Raw genomic sequence first — 25,734 nt, 5'->3', positions numbered from 1 at the left:
GGAACAGTAGTACACCGCTCAACCACCACTGTATACCATTGTGCTCTGTGTCGCTGCTGGGAATAGTGGTACACCGCTCACCCACCACTGTATAGCATTGTGCTCTGACTCGCTGCTGGGAACAGTTGTACACCGCTCACCCAGCACTATATAGCATTGTGTTTACTGCCACTCTGTGTGTCTGCTGGGAACAGTAGTACACCGCTCACCCTGTATAGCATTGTGCTCTGTGTTGCTGCGGGGAATAGTAGTACACCGCTCACCCACACTATATAGCATTGTGTTTACTGCCACTCTGTGTGTCTGCTGGGAACAGTAGTACACCGCTCAACCACCACTGTATACCATTGTACTCTGTGTCGCTGCTGGGAATAGTGGTACACCGCTCACCCACCACTATATAGCATTGTGCTCTGACTCGCTGCTGGGAACAGTAGTACACCGCTCACCCAGCACTATATAGCATTGTGTTTACTGCCACTCTGTGTGTCTGCTGGGAACAGTAGTACACCGCTCACCCTGTATAGCATTGTGCTCTGTGTTGCTGCTGGGAACAGTAGTACACCGCTCACCCACACTATATAGCATTGTGTTTACTGCCACTCTGTGTGTCTGCTGGGAACAGTAGTACACCGCTCAATCACCACTGTATACCATTGTGCTCTGTGTCGCTGCTGGGAATAGTGGTACACCGCTCACCCACCACTGTATAGCATTGTGCTCTGACTCGCTGCTGGGAACAGTAGTACACCGCTCACCCAGCACTATATAGCATTGAGTTTACTGCCACTCTGTGTGTCTGCTGGGAACAGTAGTACACCGCTCACCCTGTATAGTATTGTGCTCTGTGTTGCTGCTGGGAATAGTAGTACACCGCTCACCCACACTATATAGCATTGTGTTTACTGCCACTCTGTGTGTCTGCTGGGAACAGTAGTACACCGCTCACCCTGTATAGCATTGTGCTCTGTGTTGCTGCTGGGAATAGTAGTACACCGCTCACCCACACTATATAGCATTGTGTTTACTGCCACTCTGTGTGTCTGCTGGGAACAGTAGTACACCGCTCAACCACCCCTGTATACCATTGTGCTCTGTGTCGCTGCTGGGAATAGTGGTACACCGCTCACCCACCACTGTATAGCATTGTGCTCTGACTCGCTGCTGGGAACAGTAGTACACCGCTCACCCACCACTGTATAGCATTGTGCTCTGTGTCGCTGCTGGGAATAGTGGTACACCGCTCACCCACCACTGTTTAGCATTGTGCTCTGTGTCGCTGCTGGGAATAGTGGTACACCGCTCACCCACCACTGTATAGCATTTCTGTACTGCCACTGTACTGCTGCCAGTCAGCGTGTACTTTAAGGATAAGTGAAATGAGGAAGAAATCCGGTGAAAGAGGGAGGGGAAAGGGAAGAGGTGTTTCCCCTGACGGTTCACATACAGGCCACAGGGGAGCACCGAAGAAAACCCACTCAATACCGCCCATGTTGTCCAGGACAACAACCCTCACAAATCCAAAAGAACAGGACCAGATAATTACTTGGATGACCTCTCAAGCGTCCAGCAGTGGGTTAAGCAGCACCAGCACATCACGCACGAGGTCCGAGTCCTCAGCCAGTTACAAGGAGCCAGTGGGCACAAAGCTGACACAACCGGCAGCGACACCATGCACACAACTGCCAGATAACCAGTCCCAAGAATTACCTCAGGACACAATGGGGTATTCGCAGGAGCTATTCCCAGCCCGACAAACTTCCACCTTTCAAAGGTCAATGGAACAGCCAGAAATGTTGTGCCCGGATTCACAACCATTAACTGTGGGAAATGCACCGCGCACTGAAATACAAGACGAGTCCGAGGACTTTGAAACCCAAATCCCAGAGCAAGTTGGGCAGGAGGGGTTGCAATTGCAGGAGGTCGGCCGAGAAGATCTGGAAGACGATGTTGGAGTGAGCTGCGCAGAGGTTGTTCTGGGGAGCTCTACTCCACGGCGGCGGCCCCCCACAATGACATATGACGAGTTTGAGGAGATGGAAGAGGAGGGTATGGACAATGTGGACACAGACCCAGATTTTGTATGTGAAGGAGAACATCACCGTCGTAGCAGCACAGATGAGTCTGTTGAAGAACCCACTGCTGCACGAGTTCGCCTTGTGCCACAAGGTAGGCGGCGCGAAATTTCAGGCACCACAAGCGTGGAAGTTCCTTTGAGACGCAAAAGAGGCGCAAACAGAAATCGCCAGCAAGGCAGGTGCTCCAAAGTCTGGGCTTTCTTTGAAGACTGCCCTGAGGATGGTACCATGGCGATTTGCAAGGTGTGCAAGACCCGCCTGAGCAGGGGGAAAAGTATTAACAACCTCTCCACCACCAGCATGAGCCGCCACATGCTATCCAAACATCCCACTCTGTGAGCAAACGCGGCAGGACAGGGTACCAGCAACACTGCCTCCCTTGGGTTCACCAGACTCACCACCAGACCCGCCTCAGCAGCAGCAGTAGCCCAGCCATTGCATGGTTCACAACATTCACAAACATCAGACGACGCTGACACTGTCACTTTCCGGAGTAGTGCTCTTGAGGTCTCCCAGTGTTCATCAAACACAACAACCAACAGCCCTTCAGTGTGCAGCCCTACGGTTCAGTTGTCTGTCTCGGAGATGTTTGAGCGCAAGAGGAAATTGCCAGCAAATGACCCCCGGGCCGTGGCACTAACAGCCAGCATAGCCAAGCTTCTGGCCTGCGAAATGCTGCCATATCGAGTGGTGGAGACAAACAGCTTCAAGGGCATGATGTCAGTGGCCATCCCACGTTACGTGGTTCCCAGCCGCTACCACTTTGCGCGCTCTGCAGTGCCTGAGTTGCATGAGCACGTGGTCAGCAATATAACCCGAAGCTTGAAGAATGCCGTTGCCTGCAAGGTTCACCTCACCACTGACACCTGGACGAGTGCGTTCGGCCAGGGTCGATACATCTCCCTTACCGCGCACTGGGTGAACCTTGTGGAGCCTGGCAGCGATTCCTCACCTGCTACGGCGCGGGTGTTGCCCACGCCGCAAACAGCTGCACCGCCGTCCCTCCCACTGGATAACAACAGCAGCAGCTACCTCTCTGACTCCTTCTCCTTCAACGCATCTCAAAGCTGTACCTCATCCGGAAACGCTAACCCAGCAGCAGTAGGATCGTGGAAGCAGTGCAGCACAGCTGTTGGCATGCGTCAGCAAGCGTTGCTGAAGCTGATCTGCCTTGGGGATAAGCAGCACACAGGGGAGGAAATTTGGAGGGGAATAAAGGAACAGACAGATTTGTGGCTGGCACCGCTGGACCTGAAACCGGGCATGGTTGTGTGTGATAATGGGAGTAATCTCATTCGCGCTTTAAGGTTGGCTAAGCTGACACACATCCCTTGCCTGGCGCACGTGATGAACCTAGTAGTTCAGCGGTTCCTGAGGACATACCCAGGCGTGGCCGATCTTCTGGTGAAGGTGCGACGAGTGGCCAAACATTGTAGAACTTCCAGTACTGCTTCGGGGGCACTCGCCAAGATGCAGGAGCGCTTCAATCTCCCCCACCATCGCTTGCTGTGTGATGTCCCTACGCGCTGGAATTCTACGCTGCACATGCTAGCCCGCTTTTGCGAGCAGAAGAGTGCAGTGGTCCAGTACATGACGGCGCAGTACCGAGGCGCATCCGGACAGCTGCCAAGCTTCTGTGGATCCGATTGGGCCAACATGTTGGACCTCTGCCAAGTCCTCCAAAATTTTGAGCAATCCACGTTGCTTGTGAGCAGTGACAACTCTTCAGTCAGCATTACCATACCACTGCTGTGTTTACTGAAGAGGTCAATGTTAAAAATCAAGGAAACAGCTGTCATGATGCAACTGGGGGAATCTGAAGGAGAAAACGATCAGCGTGATGGTACCAACATCAGGCCATCCGCCTCAGGAAACGCTGGCCCCAGCAGCTATGACGAAGAAGAGGAGGAGGAACAGCTGGAGTTGGAGCAGGAATTTCCTGCCACCACTGACGAGGGCCAGAGCGGTGCACGTTGGACTTCCACAATTCAGCGCGAATGGTCAGCAGAAGCAGACCAGGAAGAAGGTGACGACTATGATGCATCCCAACAACTATCACAACGCTCACAAGAAGATGATGAGGATTCTGGCAGGACTCTGGCACACATGGCTCAATTCATGCTAGACTGCATTGAACGCGACCCACGCATTGTGCGCATTCTGGACAACACCAATTACTGGGTTTATACCCTTCTGGATCCACGGTACAAACACAATGTTCCAAAACTGCTTGAAGAAAGAGTCAGACAGGTCAAAATGGAAGAATACCAGCAGGCCCTTGTGGAGACTTTAGAGAGGAGATTGACATCCTCCCCCTCCTCTAGCCAGTTGTACGCCGACAGACTGACTTCCGCAAACCCAGGACGACCAGGAGGGCAGCAAACAACACAAGCTGCAGCTAGTGCCCAAAAGGGAATGGTATCGGCAGAGTCCTTGGAGTGGGAACATTTTCTGACACCCATGCAGCAGCAGCCCACAGAACAGCAAGCGTGCAGATCCACCTCCAACACCGATCGCCTGGAGAAGATGGTCAAGGACTACATGTCAGATGGCGTAGCTGTGTTGAACAATCCATCTGCACCCTTCAACTATTGGGTTTCGAAGCTAGACACCTGGCACGAACTGGCAATGTACGCAATAGAGGTGCTGGCTTGCCCGGCAGCCAGCGTTATGTCGGAACGCTGTTTCAGTGCTGCCGGAGGCATCGTCACAGATCGGCGTATCCGCCTCTCCACAGAAAATGCAGACCGTCTGACTCAAATTAAAATGAATCAATCCTGGATTGGAAACGACTATGCAACACTCCCGGAACCCAACCAAGTAACATGAACAATGACCATCTGTGATGGGTTAGCGTTTCCGGTCCCTGTTTATTGAACCTCTCATCTTTATTACATTTATGACTGCATGGCGGCAAAAAGCATTGCTATATCCGCACGCTTTTTGTCCTCATGCAAGGCCTGGGTTGTTGTGTCTCAAAAAGCGTGGCCTTCTCCTCCTGCGCCTCCTCCTGTTCCATCACGTGTGCTGCTGCTGCTGGGTTTAGAGTTGCCGGTCCCTTTTTACGGAACCTCTCATCTATATTACATTTATGACTGCATGGCGGTAAAAAGCATGCTATCCGCACGCTTCTTGTCCTCATGCAAGGCCTGGGTTGTTGTGTCTCAAAGCGTGGCCTTCTCCTCCTGCGCCTCCTCCTGTTCCATCACGTGTGCTGCTGCTGCTGCTGGGTTAGCGTTGCCGGTCCCTTTTTACGGAACCTCTCATCTATATTACATTTATGACTGCATGGCGGTAAAAAGCATGCTATCCGCACGCTTCTTGTCCTCATGCAAGGCCTGGGTTGTTGTGTCTCAAAGCGTGGCCTTCTCCTCCTGCGCCTCCTCCTGTTCCATCACATGTGCTGCTGCTGCTGCTGGGTTAGCGTTGCCGGTCCCTGTTTATGGAACCTCTCATCTTTATTACATTTATGACTGCATGGCGGTAAAAAGCATGCTATCCGCACGCTTCTTGTCCTCATGCAAGGCCTGGGTTGTTGTGTCTCAAAGCGTGGCCTTCTCCTCCTGCGCCTCCTCCTGTTCCATCACGTGTGCTGCTGCTGCTGCTGGGTTAGCGACAGCGTTGCCGGTCCCTGTTTATTGAACCTCTCATCTATATTACATTTATGACTGCATGGCGGTAAAAAGCATGCTATCCGCACACTTCTTGTCCTCATGCAAGGCCTGGGTTGTTGTGTCTGAAAGCGTGGCCTTCTCCTCCTGCTCCTCCTCCTGTTCCATCACATGTGCTGCTGCTGCTGCTGGGTTAGCGTTGCCGGTCCCTGTTTATTGAACCTCTCATCTGTATTACATTTATGACTGCATGGCGGCAAAAAGCATGTTACCTGTGCAAAGAAACATACAATACAATAATACAATACAATAACATTTGTAAAGCGCTTTTCTCCCATAGGACTCAAAGCGCATAGCTGTGTCTCAGATTAATACAGGGTTTCAGGCTGGGTTGTGTTACAGAGGAGATAGTCAGATGTTCATGAATGCCAGACTGAAAAGGTAGGTTTTCAGTTTAGACTTAAATGCTTCCAGGGATGGGGCTGTCCTGATTGGGTGTGGCAGGGAGTTCCAAAGTGTAGGGGCAGCATGACAAAAGGCTCTGTCTCCAAAGGTTTTGAGGTGGACTCTGGGGGTGACCAAGGTGTTACGTCCTTTTGATCTAAGATTGTGGGGGGTGTGATGTAGTTGCAACAAGTCCTTCAGGTATCCAGGGCCCAGATTGTGCAAGGATTTGAATGCCAGTAAGCCAATCTTAAACAGAATTCTCCATTTTATCGGTAGCCAGTGGAGTGAGCTCAGGGTTGGTGTTATGTGGCAATGGCGGGGTTGGCTCGTTAACAGCCTTGCGGCGGCATTCTGTACTAATTGCAGGCGGCGTAAGTCTTTCCTATGCAGGCCTGTGTAGAGGACGTTGCAGTAGTCTAACCTTGATGTGACGAAGGCATGAACTAGGGTTGGAAGATCCTCTGAAGGAATTAGGTGTTTAATCCTTGCAATATTCCTTAGGTGAAAGAAGGAATGTTTCACAACAGCTGAGATTTGATTCCTGAAGCTTAATTTCCCATCAATCAGTACTCCCAGGCTGCGCACACAGTCTGAGTTGTTCAGGTCTGAGCTCCCTATCCTTAGCGGTGTTGGTTGAGACTGGAGCTGCTTTGCTGTTGAGCCCTGGCCCTCGATAACAAGAACCTCAGTTTTGTCAGCATTAAGTTTTAGCCAATTATTATTCATCCACTCCTGAAGCTCAGCTAAGCATGCGTTTATTTGTGGAGTAGGGTCTGTGACATCAGGTTTGAATGACAAATATAGCTGGGTGTCATCAGCATAGCAATGATATGTCAGGCCATGTTTTTGTATGATTTCTCCAAGTGGCAGCATGTATATGGTGAACAGTAAAGGGGATAATATTGCGCCCTGAGGTACACCGTATTTTAGTGGTACAGGGTTGGAGAGGAAGGGCCCTAAGGCTACCCTTTGTGTTCTGCCAGCCAGGAACATTTTCCGCATTTAAAAGACAGTTTTTCCTTTGAAACTTTACAATCAATTTTCTCAAAAACTATAAGCTCTTTTTGCTAAATCTTTTTTTTCCCTCTTGTACCCACTCCCAAGGTGCACATACCCTGCAAATTTGGGGTATGTAGCATGTAAGAAAGCTTTAGAAAGCACGAACGTTCGGGTCCCCATTGACTTCCATTATGTTCGGAGTTCGGCGCGAACACCCGAACATCGCGGCCATGTTCGGCGAACGTTCGCGAACCCGAACATCCAGGTGTTCGCCCAACACTAACCCAGACTAGGGAACTTGTGTTATCAATCTGTTATACATCAGACTAGTTCCAGGGTGTAGAGACCACGGACCTCACACCCAGACTAGGGAACTTGTGTTATCATTCTGTTATACATCAGACTAGTTCCAGGGTGTAGAGACCACGGACCTCACACCCAGACTAGGGAACTTGTGTTATCATTCTGTTATACATCAGACTAGTTCCAGGGTGTAGAGACCACGGACCTCACACCCAGACTAGGGAACTTGTTATACATCAGACTAGTTCCAAGGTGTAGAGACCATGGACCTCACACCCAGACTAGGCATTGTTTGATATCTGTTATGACTTATTGCTTTCTTGACTATTCTGATGTCTGATTCGGTACCTTGCACATCTGATACTCTGTTGCCAAACCCTGCTTGCCTTGGATACCGAATCAGCTTTCTGTCTTTGTACTTTGTCTGTCCGTGTGTTGCCGACCTGGCTTACCCGACCTCGAGAGCTATCTCTCTCCTTAAGAGATAGTCTCCAGATCTGTCAGTGACATCCACCTTCAGGTGTCACTCACTCTCTGGTTCTTCCTACCTCCAGCCTGACTCCACCCCTTGGAGAGTCTCAGGCTGCTGGAGGGTTCCTGTATTCTCTAAAGCAGTATTGCCTATACTGCCCAAGATCACCTGCTCATCAGGTGTGTTTCTCAAAGTATTACTGTTACACCAAACACTCTTATATACATAGGTGTCCAGAGGTTAGTAATATATCTGTATTATCGGTGATTCTGCAGATCATCCATAATCAGGTATATATCTGTATTCTTGGTGATACTGCAGATCACCAATAATCAGATTCTCTCTGCGTGCTAACACCGATCGTTACACACCTAAAACCGAAACCCAACATATCTCTACTGCCTTCAGCTTTCAATTTCAGCAGCATTACCTCCGATACTTAGGGGTCCACATTACTTCACTAATCTTAGATCTCCATACATGGCACACCTATTCCATATCTTGGCTAGGCAGAATTTCAGCCGTTAAAATGACTCTTCTCCCTAAGCTCACATACTATTTTAGGGTCCTCTCAATCCCAATCCACAAAAAAGACTTAATTACTTTACAGAGAGAAATGTTCTCTTTTATATGGGCCCACAATCGCCCAGAATATCTATCAAGTGCATACACTTGGTAGATATTCTGGCATAAATTACATTGGCATAAATAATATACAGTGGTGTGAAAAACTATTTGCCCCCTTCCTGATTTCTTATTCTTTTGCATGTTTGTCACACTTAAATGTTTCTGCTCATCAAAAACCATTTACTATTAGTCAAAGATAACATAATTGAACACAAAATGCAGTTTTAAATGATGGTTTTTATTATTTAATGAGAAAAAAAACTCCAAATCTACATGGCCTTGTGTGAAAAAGTGATTGCCCCCCTTGTTTAAAAATAGCTTAACTGTGGTTTATCACACCTGAGTTCAATTTCTGTAGTCACCCCCAGGCCTGATTACTGCCACACCTGTTTCAATCAAGAAATCACTTAAATGGGAGCTATCTGACACAGAGAAGTAGACCAAAAGCACCTCAAAAGCTAGACATCATGCCAAGATCCAAAGAAATTCAGGAACAAATGAGAACAAAAGTACTGTAATTGAGATCTATCAGTCTGGTAAAGGTTATAAAGCCATTTCTAAAGCTTTGGGACTCCAGCGAACCACAGTGAGAGCCATTATCCACAAATGGTAAAAACATGGAACAGTGATGAACCTTCCCAGGAGTGGCCGGCCGACCAAAATTACCCCAAGAGAGCAGAGAAAACTCATCCGAGAGGCCACAAAAGACCCCAGGACAACATCTAAAGAACTGCAGGCCTCACTTGCCTCAATTAAGGTCAGTGTTCACGACTCCACCATAAGAAAGAGACTGGGCAAAAACGGTCTGCATGGCAGATATCCAAGGCGCAAACCACTTTTAAGCAAAAAGAACAAAGGCTCGTCTCAATTTTGCTAAAAAACATTTCAATGATTGCCAAGACTTTTGGGAAAATACCTTGTGGACCGACGAGACAAAAGTTGAACTTTTTGGAAGGTGCCTGTCCCGTTACATCTAGCATAGAAGTAACACAGCATTTCAGCAAAAGAACATCATACCAACAGTAAAATATGGTGGTGGTAGTGTGATGGTCTGGGGTTGTTTTGCTGCTTCAGGACCTGGAAAGCTTGCTGTGATAGATGGAACCATGAATTCTACTGTCTACCAAAAAATGCTGAAGGAGAATGTCCGGCCATCTGTTTGTCAACTCAAGCTGAAGCGATCTTGGGTGCTGCAGCAGGACAATGACCCAAAACACACCAGCAAATCCACCTCTGAATGGCTGAAGAAAAACAAAATGAAGACTTTGAAGTGGCCTAGTCAAAGTCCTGACCTGAATCATATTGAGATGTTGTGGAATGACCTTAAAAAGGCGGTTCATGCTAGAAAACCCTCAAGTAAAGCTGAATTACAACAATTCTGCAAAGATGAGTGGGCCGAAAGTCCTCCAGAGCGCTGTAAAAGACTCGTTGCAAGTTATCGCAAACACTTGATTGCAGTTATTGCTGCTAAGGGTGGCCCAACCAGTTATTAGGTTCAGGGGGCAATTTCTTTTTCACACAGGGCCATGTAGGTTTTGAGTTATTTTTCTCACTAAATAATAAAAACCATCATTTAAAACTGCATTTTGTGTTCAATTATGTTATCTTTGACTAATAGTTAACGGTTTTTGATGAGCAGAAACATTTAAGTGTGACAAACATGCAAAAGAATAAGAAATCAGGAAGGGGCAAATAGTTTTTCACACCACTGTACATTGGCATAAATTTAAAGGAGGACTTTCTGTACCCAACTTATTCAAGTACTACCTAGCCTCTCAAATTGCACAACTTCCCTTAATATTTGTGGAATCTCAAGCCCCCGTATGAGTAAAAATTGAAAACCTTCTATTGACTCCTTACTCCTGGCAAGGCCTCTTTTGGGCCACTGCTAAAGCCCATAAAGTAACGAAACAACTATCTCTAATTACGTTTCACTCCCTGACTTTGTGGAATATGGTGAGGCTCAAATTCTCCTTACAATCTCACTCATTTCTGGGGCAACCCTGACTTCCCTAGTGGTCTAGACCCATTAGCTTTTCGCTGGTGGACCTCTCACAAACTAAATACCCTAAGAAATGTGTTGGTCAATGGCACTGCCCCTTCCCTTAACCAACTATGCTCTACCTTCCAAATCCCTGCTTCCGAATCGTTCCGAGCCATGCAGATTTATCACTTTATCAGATCATTAGCCCCTAGCTCATTAGAACTACAGCTCTATAGATTTGAATCTACTTGTCTTCACGAGCCCCTCTGTAACGGGCTGATATCTATACTGTATTCAGATCAAAACCGTCCTGGTCCTACCACAGACTCTAAACTCCCATTTATCTCCAAGTGAGAATCTGACTTGGGCTCGGAGCCTTCTCAGGAAAAATGGAAGGAAGCATTTGAAACTTTAGCCAAAGGAAGCGGGTCCGTTAAAAATGGCGCCAGTTATCGTAGTTAAAAAACGGCGCCCCATAGAGAACCACTATCGCTAGTTATTTTTCGTTTTTGACAGCTAAAAAACGGCGCCGGCTTTAAAAACGATATTTATCGTTTATATTTGTATTGCTCCCAAACGATAATTTTCGTTTTAACCCCTGCTTTGCTGCCGTTTTGAAAATATCTGCCCGCCGGCTTTAATGTTTAATAGCAAAGCCCCCTTAAAAGCTAAAAACACCAAATTTGCAGGGAATGTTAAGAAGAAAATTGTGAACAAGAGGAAAAATTTTTTTTTCAAAAAGACCTTATAGTTTTTGAGAAAATCGATTTTGAATATTCTTCTTCTGACCGTGGGAAAATTAAACGCCCGCCGACTTTAGCGGTTAATAGCAAAGCCCCTTTAAATGCCAGAAACACCAAAATGTGTAGGGAATGTTAAGAAAAATAGTGGGAACACGAAGAAAAACAAATTGTTCAAAAAGACCTTATAGTTTTTGAGAAAATCGATTTCAAAATCTTCAAAGGAAATGTAACTATTTAAATCGCGTACTGACATTCCCGTGGAAACTTTTTCCGCCGACTTTAGCAGTTAATAGCAAAGTCCCCTTAAATCCTAGCAACACCAAATTTGCAGGATATGTTAAAAAGATACTGGGAAACAATATTTTAAAAAAAAAATTGAAAAATTTTATTTATTTTTTTTTTTTAATTAAAATTTTTGGGTTATGTTCAGAGTGTGGGAAAAGTTTTGAAAAAAATGACGTGGGGTCCCCCCTCCCGAGCCTCTGTAACCCCTTGTCTCCCATGCAGGCTGAGATAGCCAGAATGCGGAGCCCCGGCCGACTGGGGCTTCGCACCCTGAGCTATACCAGCCCGCATGGTCCATGGTATGGGGGGGCTTCGGGGGGGAGGGGCGGCCAAGCCTTCCCCTCCCCCCCGGAGTCCTTGTCCAATCCATGGACAAGGGGCTCTTCCCCACCTCCGGTGCCCCAGGAGGAGGTGGGGGCGACGACTCCCTGGGGGGGGGGGGTTCATGGTGGCATCTGGGAGTCCCCTTTAAGAAGGGGAACCCAGATGCCTGCCCCCCTCCCAGGAGAAATGAGTATAGGGCTACTTTGTACCCCTTACCCATTTCCACAAAGGGTTAAATGAAATAAAAACACAACAACGAGAAAAGTCCTTTAATGTTCTAAATTAACCAGAAATACTTACCTGTACCTTTAAGAAAAAAATCCCACGTCAATTAGGTCCCACGACAGTATCCTCCATCTTGCGACCTTCAGTTACATGTTGATTGAAGATCTCCGCCGCCCCGATGCCACACACGCCGCCTCCGCCGCACTCACTGCTCTTAGCTATACTTAGTATAGCTAAGAGCAAAAAGCATCTTTAAATTTTAGCTCCAATGGTCCCCATTGGTTCCTTAACAGACCAATGGGGATCAGGAGGATCCCCATTGGTCGATAAGGAACCAATGGGGAGCCTTGGAGCCAAAATTTAAAGATGCTTTTTGTTCTCAGCTATACTTAGTATAGCTGAGAGTTGCGTCTATGCATCTATATAGACGCATTAGCGCTAGCTGCCGCTGCCCTCCCTGCCTCCCCCCACCTGTCACCCTCACCCATGCTGGCACCCATGGGTGCATTGGGTGCCAGCATGGGTGAGGGTGACAGGTGGGGGGAGGCAGGGAGGGCAGCGGCAGCTAGCGCTAATGCACCTATATAGACGCATAGACGCAACTCTCAGCTATACTTAGTATAGCTGAGAGCAGTGCGGCGGAGGCGGCGTGTGTGGCGTCGGGGCGGCGGAGATCTTCAATCAACATGTATCAGAAGATCGCAAGATAGAGGATACTGTCGTGGGACCTGATTGGCGTGGGATTTTTTTCTTAAAGGTACAGGTAAGTATTTCTGGTTAATTTAGAACATTAAAGGACTTTTCTCGTGGTTGTGTTTTTATTTCATTTAACCCTTTATGGAAATGGGTAAGGGGTACTCCTGCACCCCTATACTCATTTCTCCTGGGAGGGGGGTGGGCATCTGGGGGTCCCCTTCATAAAGGGGACTCCCAGATGCCACCATGAACCCCCCCCCAGGGAGTCGTCGCCCCCGCCTCCACCTGGGGCAAGGGAGGCGGGGAAGAGCCCCTTGTCCATGGATTGGACAAGGGGCTCCGGGGGGGAGGGGGAGGCTTGGCCGCCCCTCCCCCCCGGAGCCCCCCCATACCATGGACCATGCGGGCTGGTATAGCTCAGGGTGCGAAGCCCCAGTCGGCCGGGGCTCCGCATTCTGCCTATCCCAGCCTGCATGGGAGACAAGGGGTTACAGAGGCTCGGGAGGGGGGACCCCACGTCATTTTTTTAAAAAAAATTTGCTATCAATTTTTTTTTTAATCTTCTGAGTGTGGGAAATAAATTAAAAAAAAAAACGACGTGGGGTCCCCCCCTCCCGAGCCTCTGTAACCCCTTGTCTCCCATGCAGGCTGGGATAGCCAGCTCACCCTGAGCTATACTAGCCCGCATGGTCCATGGTATGGGGGGGCTCTGGGGGGGAGGGGCGGCCAAGCCTCCCCCTCCCCCCCGGAGCCCTTGTCCAATCCATGGACAAGGGGCTCTTCCCCACCTCCGGTGCCCCAGGAGGAGGTGGGGGCGACGACTCCCTGGGGGGGGGGGGGTTCATGGTGGCATCTGGGAGTCCCCTTTAAGAAGGGGAACCCAGATGCCTGCCCCCCTCCCAGGAGAAATGAGTATAGGGCTACTTTGTACCCCTTACCCATTTCCACAAAGGGTTAAATGAAATAAAAACACAAATACTTACCTGTACCTTTAAAAAAATGTACCCACGCCAATATATCCTCGGAAATGATCCAACGAATAACAATATCCTCTTATCTTGCGATCTTCAATTAACTTGATTGAAGATCTCCCACGGCAATTAAAATACTATACCTTACAATGCGTCCTGCGTAGGGACGCATAGCACGGCTCCCGCTGTCCTCCCCGCCTCCTCACCTGTCACCCTCACCTAGCCTGGCACCTGGTGCACCCATGGGTGCACCGGGTGCCACCCTAGGTGAGGGTGACAGGTGCAGGCAGGTGGGGAGAGATCGCGGGAGCCAGCGCTATACGTCCTGCACAGGACGCATCCTAAGGTATAGTAACCGGCTCATAAATGAGCCGGTTCTTTTTGTATTGAATCAAATGAATCGATTCATTTGATGCAATACAAAAAGAACCGTCTCATTTAAGAGCCGGTTACTATACCTTAGGATGCGTCCTGTGCGGACGTATAGCTGCCAGCTCCGCTGTCTCTCCCCGTCTGCCTGCACCTGTCACCATCACCTAGGGTGGCACCCATGGGTGCACCAGGTGCCAGGCTAGGTGAGGGTGACAGGTGAGGAGGCGGGGAGGACAGCGGGAGCCGTGCTATGCGTCCCTACGCAGGACGCATTGTAAGGTATAGTATTTTAATTGGCGTGGGAGATCTTCAATCAAGTGAATTGAAGATCGCAAGATAAGAGGATATTGTTATTCGTTGGATCATTTCCGAGGATATATTGGCGTGGGAACATTTTTTTAAAGGTACAGGTAAGTATTTGTGGTTAATTAAGATTATTAAAATACTTTTCTCGTGGTTGTGTTTTTATTTCATTTAACCCTTTGTGGAAATGGGTAAGGGGTACAAAGTAGCCCTATACTCATCTCTCCTGGGAGGGGGGCAGGCATCTGGGTTCCCCTTCTTAAAGGGGACTCCCAGATGCCACCATGAACCCCCCCCCCCCCCCCCCCCCCCCCAGGGAGTCGTCGCCCCCACCTCCTCCTGGGGCACCGGAGGTGGGGAAGAGCCCCTTGTCCATGGATTGGACAAGGGCTCCGGGGGGGAGGGGGAGGCTTGGCCGCCCTCCCCCCCAGAGCCCCCCCATACCATGGACCATGCGGGCTGGTATAGCTCAGGGTGCGAAGCCCCAGTCGGCCGGGGCTCCGCATTCTGGCTATCCCAGCCTGCATGGGAGACAAGGGGTTACAGAGGCTCGGGAGGGGGGGACCCCACGTCGTTTTTTTTTTAAATTTATTTCCCACACTCAGAAGATTAAAAAAAAAAAATTGATAGCAAATTTAAAAAAAAAAAATGACGTGGGGTCCCCCCTCCCGAGCCTCTGTAACCCCTTGTCTCCCATGCAGGCTGGGATAGCCAGAATGCGGAGCCCCGGCCGACTGGGGCTTCGCACCCTGAGCTATACCAGCCCGCATGGTCCATGGTATGGGGGGGCTCCGGGGGGTAGGGGCGGCCAAGCCTCCCCCTCCCCCCCGGAGCCCCTTGTCCAATCCATGGACAAGGGGCTCTTCCCCGCCTCCCTTGCCCCAGGTGGAGGCGGGGGCGACGACTCCCTGGGGGGGGGGGGTTCATGGTGGCATCTGGGAGTCCCCTTTAAGAAGGGGACCCCCAGATGCCCACCCCCCTCCCAGGAGAAATGAGTATAGGGGTGCAGGAGTACCCCTTACCCATTTCCATAAAGGGTTAAATGAAATAAAAACACAACCACGAGAAAAGTCCTTTAATGTTCTAAATTAACCAGAAATACTTACCTGTACCTTTAAGAAAAAAATCCCACGCCAATCAGGTCCCACGACAGTATCCTCTATCTTGCGATCTTCTGATACATGTTGATTGAAGATCTCCGCCGCCCCGACGCCACACACGCCGCCTCCGCCGCACTGCTCTCAGCTATACTAAGTATAGCTGAGAGTTGCGTCTATGCGTCTATATAGATGCATTAGCGCTAGCTGCCGCTGCCCTCCCTGCCTCCCCCCACCTGTCACCCTCACCCATGCTGGCACCCAATGCACCCATGGGTGCCAGCATGGGTGAGGGTGACAGGTGGGGGGAGGCAGGGAGGGCAGCGGCAGCTAGCGCTAATGCGTCTATATAGATGCATAGACGCAACTCTCAGCTATACTAAGTATAGCTGAGAACAAAAAGCATCTTTAAATTTTGGCTCCAAGGCTCCCCATTGGTTCCTTATCGACCAATGGGGATCCTCCTGATCCCCATTGGTCTGTTAAGGAACCAATGGGGACCATTGGAGCTAAAATTTAAAGATGCTTTTTGCTCTTAGCTATACTAAGTATAGCTAAGAGCAGTGAGTGCGGCGGAGGCGGCGTGTGTGGCGTCGGGGCGGCGGAGATCTTCAATCAACATGTAACTGAAGGTCGCAAGATGGAGGATACTGTCGTGGGACCTAATTGACGTGGGATTTTTTTCTTAAAGGTACAGGTAAGTATTTCTGGTTAATTTAGAACATTAAAGGACTTTTCTCGTTGTTGTGTTTTTATTTCATTTAACCCTTTGTGGAAATGGGTAAGGGGTACAAAGTAGCCCTATACTCATTTCTCCTGGGAGGGGGGCAGGCATCTGGGTTCCCCTTCTTAAAGGGGACTCCCAGATGCCACCATGAACCCCCCCCCCAGGGAGTCGTCGCCCCCACCTCCTCCTGGGGCACCGGAGGTGGGGAAGAGCCCCTTGTCCATGGATTGGACAAGGGCTCCGGGGGGGAGGGGGAGGCTTGGCCGCCCTCCCCCCCAGAGCCCCCCCATACCATGGACCATGCGGGCTGGTATAGCTCAGGGTGCGAAGCCCCAGTCGGCCGGGGCTCCGCATTCTGGCTATCCCAGCCTGCATGGGAGACAAGGGGTTACAGAGGCTCGGGAGGGGGGACCCCACGTCATTTTTTTCAAAACTTTTCCCACACTCTGAACATAACCCAAAAATTTTAATTTAAAAAAAAAAAATAATAAAATTTTTCAATTTTTTTTTTAAAATATTGTTTCCCAGTATCTTTTTAACATATCCTGCAAATTTGGTGTTGCTAGGATTTAAGGGGACTTTGCTATTAACTGCTAAAGTCGGCGGAAAAAGTTTCCACGGGAATGTCAGTACGCGATTTAAATAGTTACATTTCCTTTGAAGATTTTGAAATCGATTTTCTCAAAAACTATAAGGTCTTTTTGAACAATTTTTTTTTCTTCGTGTTCCCACTATTTTTCTTAACATTCCCTACACATTTTGGTGTTTCTGGCATTTAAAGGGGCTTTGCTATTAACCGCTAAAGTCGGCGGGCGTTTAATTTTCCCACGGTCAGAAGAAGAATATTCAAAATCGATTTTCTCAAAAACTATAAGGTCTTTTTGAAAACATTTTTTTTCCTCTTGTTCACAATTTTCTTCTTAACATTCCCTGCAAATTTGGTGTTTTTAGCTTTTAAGGGGGCTTTGCTATTAAACATTAAAGCCGGCGGGCAGATATTTTCAAAACGGCAGCAAAGCAGGGATTAAAACGATAAATATCGTTCAGGCAGGACCAAAAAAAAAAAAAAAAACAGTTTTAAAACGATAAATTTCGTTCTGCACTATTTTAACCTTTAAAACGATAAATATCGTTTTAAACATATATCGGGCAGAAGGGGGCGCCATTTTTTTGCCGGCGCCATTTTTCACTAGACGCAAAGGAAGCCTTTATAGTACTCATATTGAGGTATCTCTGAGATTACTTCACTGCACATATCTTATTCCTCATAGACTGCATATATTTGACAATACTGTCTCAGATAGGTGCTTCAGGGGTTTTCACCAGCCCGGACTCATTGGTTCATATCTGGTGGATATACCGCGAAATCTCCTATTTTTGGAATAAAATAACTCAACTTATCTCTCGAACTCTGCAAAAAACAATTACTAAAGACCCCTGGTCCATTCTGCTAGGCCATAAACAGCCCACCCTTAGTCACCCAGAGCACAGGCTGATGCAACACATACTGAACGCTGCCAAAACTCACGTAGCCGCCAATTGGCGTTCTAGATACCTCTCTGTTACTGACGTTATCAAAAGAGTTGACTCCACTATGATATCTGAAAAAATCTATGCAAAAATAGCTGACAAAACCGATATATTTCTCAATACATGGACCCCTTGGATCGACAGTAGAGAATGCCCCCCTTTGGACACTCTGTTATAATACTTGACCTCTAATGTGTCTCTCATAATTGTATACAAGGTAAATAAGCCCCCCCCCCCATTGCTTCCCCAAATCACCCCTGGACAATACCTTCTCTACCCTCTGGATCAGTGGAAACCCCCATATTCCTATTTCTATGCCTGTATGCTTTTTATACTCTGTCAATAGCTAACCTATGCAAATTTCCTTGTCACTAATGGCTATTTGACATTACACCTTTGTACACTTTATTCTCTACTCTTTTCATTATTGTTAAAATGTTTATTATTCCACCTGACTTTTCTCAATAAAGAGGAATTTTGAAATTAAAATCAGGTCTAAAACATTTGGTAATTATTAGTGAATTCTCTTTTGATGCAACTGATTTACACCAAACCATCAGTAGACTAAAAACCATCAGTAGACTAGTCTAAGCTGCTTAGTGAATTGAGGCCATTAATCTGTGGCTCATGCTACATATACAGTGGGTTGCAAAAGGATTCGGCCCCCTTGAAGTTTTCCACATTTTGTCATATTACTGCCACAAACATGAATCAATTTTATTGGAATTCCACACGAAAGACCAACACAAAGTGGTGTACACATGAGAAGTGGAATGAAAATCATACATGATTCCAAACATTTTTTACAAATAAATAACTGCAAAGTGGTGTGTGCATAATTATTCGGCCCCCTTTGATCTGAGTGCAGTCAGTTGCCTATAGACATTGCCTGATGAGTGCTAATGACTAAATAGAGTGCACCTGTGTGTAATCTAATGTCAGTACAAATACAGCTGCTCTGTGAGGGCCTCAGAGGTTGTCTAAGAGAATATTGGGAGCAACAACACCGTGAAGTCCAAAGAACACACAAGACAGGTCAGGGATCAAGTTATTGGGAAATTTAAAGCAGGCTTAGGCTACAAAAAGATTTCCAAAGCCTTGAACATCCCACAGAGCACTGTTCAAGCGATCATTCAGAAATGGAAGGAGTATGGCACAACTGTAAACCTACCAAGACAAGGCCATCCACCTAAACTCACAGGCCGAACAAGGAGAGCGCTGATCAGAAATGCAGTCAAGAGACCCATGGTGACTCTGGATGAGCTGCAGAGATCTACAGCTCAGGACCGAGACTCTGTCCATAGGACAACTATTAGTCATGCACTGTACAAAGTTGGCCTTTATGGAAGAGTGGCAAGAAGAAAGGCATTGTTAACAGAAAAGCATAAGAAGTCCCGTTTGCAGTTTGCCACAAGCCATGTGGGGGACAAAGCAACCATGTGGAAGAAGGTGCTCTGGTCAGATGAGACCAAAATGGAACTTTTTTGGCCAAAATGCAAAACGCTGTGTGTGGCGGAAAACTAACACTGCACATCACTCTGAACACACCATCCCCACTGTCAAATATGGTGGTGGCAGCATCATGCTCGGAGGGTGCATCTCTTCAGCAGGGACAAGGAAGCTGGTCAGAGTTGATGGGAAGATGGATGGAGCCAAATACAGGGCAAACTTGGAAGAAAACCTCTTGGAGACTGCAAAAGACTTGAGACTGGGGCAGAGGTTCACCTTCCAGCAGGACAATGACCCTAAACATAAAGCCAGGGCAACAATGGAATGGTTTAAAACAAAACATATCTATGTGTTAGAATGGCCCAGTCAAAGTCCAGATCTAAATCCAATCGAGAATCTGTGGCAAGATCTGAAAACTGCTGTTCACAAACGCTGTCCATCTAATCTGACTGAGCTGGAGCTGTTTTGCAAAGAAGAATGGGCAAGGATTTCAGTCTCTAGATGTGCAAAGCTGGTAGAGACATACCCTAAAAGACTGGCAGCTGTAATTGCAGCAAAAGGTGGTTCTACAAAGTATTGACTCAGGGGGCCGAATAATTACGCACACCCCACTTTCCAGTTATTTATTTGTAAAAAATGTTTGAAATGATGTATGATTTTCGATCCACTTCTCACATGTACACCACTTTGTATTGGTCTTTCACGTGGAATTCCAATAAAATTGATGCATGTTTGTGGCAGTAATGTGACAAAATGTGGAAAACTTCAAGGGGGCCGAATACTTTTGCAACCCACTGTATATAGTTAGAGACAATCATTTGTGATAAAGCTAGCATCAGTACGGATGTCTGACATGTCATTAAAGGTAGCTATACATCTAGTGATGATGGGCAAATTCGACCAAGAGACAAATAATCTGATTAGAGAGAGATCTGTCAGCTCCCCATACACCGCAGACTGATTCCCGATCAATTTCATGCTGATATCAATCCTGAATTGGCCTTGCCACATCACTGGCCTGTCGCTGTCCCCCTAATGTGTCCCTCCAGTGCCCAGTGCACCATACATTACCTGTCCATGTCCATCACTTGTCCGCCGCTGCCAAAGGGCTGGGACTTCCATCCATACATGCACCCCACGTGATTGCCGGCATGCACGTGGGTGCGTGTGTGATGTCACACATGTACCCAGGTTAATCCGGTAACCACGCATGTATGGACCAAGGACTGCACACAGATACAGTGGCTGAAAAGCGGCGGCCATGGACAGGAAATGTATAATGCACTGGGCACCGGTGGTTGTGAGGGTTTGGGAACATTGCACCGTGGGAAGACAGCGAGGGGGGTTTTGTCATGTTCATCGCTCATCCCAATACCTCTCGCTGTTACCGCCGTGCACTCGACCGACGCCGATGACCTGACATCTTGCAGCATATGCCTGACTGATTCATGCGACCAATTTTGGCCCGAAATAGGTCACATAGTCGAATGGGCGTGTAATTGGTGGCACCAATTTTCATTTGATTATGGTAATGGATGATTGGTCAGCCTCCAAGTTGCCTGATGTTTGGCCACCTTTATCGGCTCATCATGAGAGATCATATATAAAGCGGTTGATCTGCGCTCAGCAACTTCCTTGTCACTGGAGAGATGTGAGAGATGATGTCAGAAGGGAGTGGCAGAAGAGAGGGGAGTTCCAAATCAACCCATCATGGGTGTGGCTGAACCAGAAAAAGCCAGCACACGGAAGTTAAACCAACTTCCATTCTCACTATAAAACAAACAAAAAAAATTCTCCACTCCCCCACAATCACAATAGTGTGAATGTTAAACCCCAAATCAAACTGACAACTTCACTTGCCGTGCAGCCAGGGCCGGTTCTAGACTTTTTGCTGCCTGAGGCAAACTTGTGAGGATGCAGTGCACCACCACTTCCCCACCACCCCCCAGATTTGGAATGATCGCAAAGCAAAATTTGCACCGGACGTTATAGCTGCGGTACAATAAAACAAAAAACCAAACCCTCAGTATAGATGGGAGGGTGGCCAGGTATAGGGGCCCCCTGTATAGGAAGCCAGTTATAGGTGATCCCAGTATAGGTAGCCGGGCAAAGGTGCCCCCAGTATAGGTTTGCCAGATATAGTTGCCCACAGTATAGGTAGCCAGGTATAGGTGCCCCAAGTATAGGTAGCCAGTTATAGTTGCCCACAGTATAGGTTAGCCAGTTACAGGTGCCCACAGTATAGGTAGCCAGGTATAGTTGCTCACAGTATAGGTAGCCAGGTATAGTTGCCCCAAGTATAGGTGCCCACAGTATAGGTAGCCAGGTATAGTTACCTACAGTATAGGTTAGCCAGGTATAGGTGCCCACATTATAGGTAGCCAGGTATAGTTGCCCACAGTATAGGTTAGCCAGGTAGGTTTCCCAATATAGGTAGTCAGGTATAGGTGCCCCCCATTATAGGTAGCCAGGTATAGTTGCTGCCAGTATAGGTAGCCAGTATATTTGCCCCCAGTATAGGTAGCCAGTATAGTTGCCCACAATATAGGTTAGCCAGGTAGGTGCCCCAGTATAAGTATAACAATCAGCCCTGACAAGGACTATTAATGATCAGCCCTGACATGGACTACTGGGGTCTCTAGCTGGTGAACTGCAAGGAGAAAAACACCAATAAAGCATCTAGACCGCACTGCCCCTCAATCTGCAGCAGCCCAGCTCTCCATAAGCTTCTGTAAGCATCCTCCAATCGGCTTACAGAGGCGGGGAGGGAAAGGAACGCAGGCGGAGAGCGGCGACATACAGGAAGCAGGGGAGCGGCGCTGAGTGGCAGCAAAAAGGTAAACAGCCGACTAGCGACAATCTGTGTGGCGCTAGCATGGCGGTTTTTATATTGGGGGACAGCAGAGCATGGGGGGAGCCTGGGGGCACACTGTAAGGACACAGAGACTGGGCATTGTATGCAGAATGTGCCTCTGTGTCCTAATATTGATGGCAGAAACCCACCTCGGGTTCTCTTTAAGGGTAAAGAGTCACAAAATGTATGTGGTGAATGTGAATGGCCTGTACAGTTTGAATGAAATGTGAACGGCAATCAATTGTCGTTCAGCGGTAACTATTTACCAGCAAATGTCTTCGTCCATCACTACACTTGTATACAGTGTCTATATAATGTATATATGGTGCACAATCACCTCTCCTCTCCAGATCTTCTCTCCTATAGTTGATGTATTTCTTCAGCCCCTCAATACAGATATTCTCCGCATAATTCTTGCTTATATCCCCCCATCTGACCTCAGGGCTGTTCCATGTCTGTGTGGTGAGCTGAGCCTCATGCATGGCCGGGATGTACATCCAGCTCTGTGTGTCCAGATACATGAAATCTCTGCCGTCATATCCGTACTGCGCATACCCTGCAGTGCTGCCGTCATCTCTCACCTCACAGCCGGACATCACCTGCATAATATGGATCCCTGCAGACAGCACAGAACACGTTACATGGGAGCAGAGCATGTGTTGTCACTATTACCATCTACATAAAATAGATTAACCAACCTTAGCCATTTAAGCTTCCTCGACGGAAAAGTTACGTCCAGGAGGCCATGTGCGATCCCGTGCACGCGCACTCCCGGCCGCAGATCGTTAGCCCAGGAATCAATCAATCTGGACATGGTGCCTGATGATTGATTGCTCTCCCCTGCAGAAAAAGCGACAGCTTCTCTCAGAAGCCTCGCTTTTTCTGCCTCTTGCGTCCCCCTACGTCGCTCTAAGCGTACATGTTACGCTTAGAGTGACGTCATGTAAACAAAATCATGGCTGCCATCTTGTGGCCAAAAAGTAAAACTACATCTAAATGTAAAAAAATAAATAAACATACACATATATTTATATAAAAAAATACTATTTCCATCCCACCCTCCCAAAAATACCCACATAAAATGTTTAATTAAAAAAAAAATTACAATAATAATAATAATAAAAAAAAAAAAAACACGTAAATATTTACCCAAGGCTTTATACTTTTTAAATATCTATGTAAAGATGAAATATTTCTATTTTTTTTTTTATTATAAGCTTGTAAATAGTGATGGATGCAAAACGGAAAAAATGCACTTTTATTTCCAAATAAAATATTGTCGCCATACATTATGATAGGGACATAATTTAAACAGTGTAATAACCGGGACAAATGGGCAAATACAATACGTGGGTTTTAATTATGGAGGCTTGTATTATTTTAAAACTATAATAGCTAGTTCAATTTGAAATGGTCTGGATATAAATCATCCAACATATGGCATTAGTTATCTAAAAAATATCTCTGTAGAAAACAGCACCACAGTATTGTTATAGCAACCCTGACCTAAATCACAACCACGTCCTATTTTCTAGATAACTAATGCCATAAGTAACGATCAGTGGAATAATCTGTGCTCTTACATACAGATATAGTTGGACGAGCCGATGATGTTGTTGTTTTTGGTTTTTTTTGGTTTATTTTGGTTTATTATGTTTTATTTTATTTTATTTTTATAAGGTTTTCAGACTTACCTGTGATCATACAAGGTTTTTATACCTTATCGCTTTCTCATTATCTCTGGACTTTAACCAGTTCAATGCATACTGTTTGTAAGCTTATTTTAAAAAATGTCAATAAAACTTGAAGTTAAAAAAAAAAAAAAACTTATAATGGCTGAAAACTGAGAAATAATGAATTTTTTCAGTTTTTTTCTTATTCTTCCCGTTAAAATGCATTTAAAGAGAGTACTAAACTCAATTAAGCCTCCGTAGTCTCTGTACACCAACAATATGTATTTGTAGTATCACAGATATCCTCAAAGACATAACTAGAGTCCTAGACAAGAATCTTTTTATATAAAAATTAATACTTGTATTTATATACAAAAATTAAATGGATCAGGGTTATAATCTGCATTCAAATAGAAAAAGGATCTAACAACACAGTTAAGCATTGGTCACCTGAGTATATAAAGGTAAAGGTACACTACCAAACCACTGTTAAGCCTGTAAGGGAGGCTGTCCCTGGAGGAAGTGCGCCCCAGCCGTTTTAGAGGCAGAAGGGGGCACAGTGCAGGAGGGGGGAGCAGTGGACATACAGCAAGGCTCACTCCCCCCCCCCTCCCCTCACCTAGGGCTCCCCCTTCAGTCCTTTCCTCTCCAGTAATTAGTGCAGCGGGGAGGGCAGGTAGAGGATGCTAACTCACCTCTTCCTGGCTCCATACAATGGGGTTCTGCGTGACTCCGGTCTTCTACGTCTCCCTAATGCTGCTCACTGTACTTCCTGATTAGTGGAAGTACAGTGAGCAGCATTCGGGAGATGTAGAAGACCGGAGTCACGCAGACCTCCATTACATGGAGCCAGGAAGAGGTGAGTTAGCATCCTCTACCTGCCCTCCCCACTGTGCTAATTACTGGGGGAGAAAGTACTGAAGTGGGAGCCCTAGTTGAGGGAGGGTGTAGTAGACCCCCCTCCACAATGCTGTGCGCCCGCTGCTCCTCCCTCCATGCTACCTATACAGGGGGTACCTATAGACCTGGCTAACCGATACGGGGGGCACCTATAGACATGGCTAACCTATACTGGGGGCACCTATAGACCTGGCTAACCCATACAGGGGGCACGTATAGACCTGGCAAACTATACTAGGGGAAGCTATAGACCTGGCTATCCTATACTGGGGGCATCTATACACCTGGCTAACCAATACAGGGAGCACCTATAGACCTGGCTAACCTATACTGGGGCACCTATAGACCTGGCTAACCTATACTGAGGGCACCTATAGACCTGGCTAACCTATACAGGGGGCACCTATAGACCTGGCTATCCTATACTGGGGGCACCTATACACTTGGCTGACCTATACAGGGAGCACCTATAGACCTGGCTAACCTATACTGGGGGCACCTATAGACCTGGCTATCCTATACTGGGGGCACCTATACACCTGGCTAACCTATACTGGGGGCACATACAGACCTGGCTAACCTATACTGGTGGTACCTATAGACCCAGCGAACCTATACAGCGGGCACCTATAGACCTGGCAAACTATTCTAGGGGAAGCTATAGATCTGACTATCCTATACTGGGGGCACCTATACACCTGGCTAACCTATACAGGGGGCACCTATAGACCTGGCTAACCTATACAGGGGGCACCTATAGACCTGGCTAACCTATATGGGGGGAAACTATAAACCTGGCTAACCTATACTAGGACACCAACAGACCTGGCTAACCTATACTGGGGGCACCTATAGACCTGGCTAACCTATACTGGGGCACCTACAGACTTGTCTAACCTATACTAGGGGCAGCTATAGACCTGGCTAACCTATACTGGGGGCAGCTATAGACCTGGCTAACCGATACTGGGGGCATCTATAGAGCTGGCTAACCTATACTTGGACACCTACAGACCTGACTAACCTATACTGGAGGCACCTATAGATCTGGCTAACTTATACTG

At 47.3% G+C, this 25,734-nt stretch overlaps 1 protein-coding gene across 1 annotated transcript in view; it reads right to left on the bottom strand.

Annotated features, from left to right (window-relative positions):
- LOC137528719 (class I histocompatibility antigen, F10 alpha chain-like) overlaps nucleotides 1–25,734 on the bottom strand; it is a 296,676-nt gene that overhangs the window by 213,684 nt on the left and 57,258 nt on the right. The window contains exon 3 of the mRNA XM_068250230.1: nucleotides 22,435–22,713. Coding sequence (XP_068106331.1) covers nucleotides 22,435–22,713 — 279 coding nt within the window. The remainder of the gene's footprint in view (nucleotides 1–22,434; nucleotides 22,714–25,734) is intronic.

The sequence above is a fragment of the Hyperolius riggenbachi genome, chromosome 8 (assembly GCF_040937935.1).
Source record: "Hyperolius riggenbachi isolate aHypRig1 chromosome 8, aHypRig1.pri, whole genome shotgun sequence".
In the NCBI taxonomy this organism is placed as follows: Eukaryota; Metazoa; Chordata; class Amphibia; order Anura; family Hyperoliidae; genus Hyperolius; species Hyperolius riggenbachi.
Note: the sequence above shows the minus strand (reverse complement) of the source record. Positions and strands in the feature narration are given on the sequence as shown.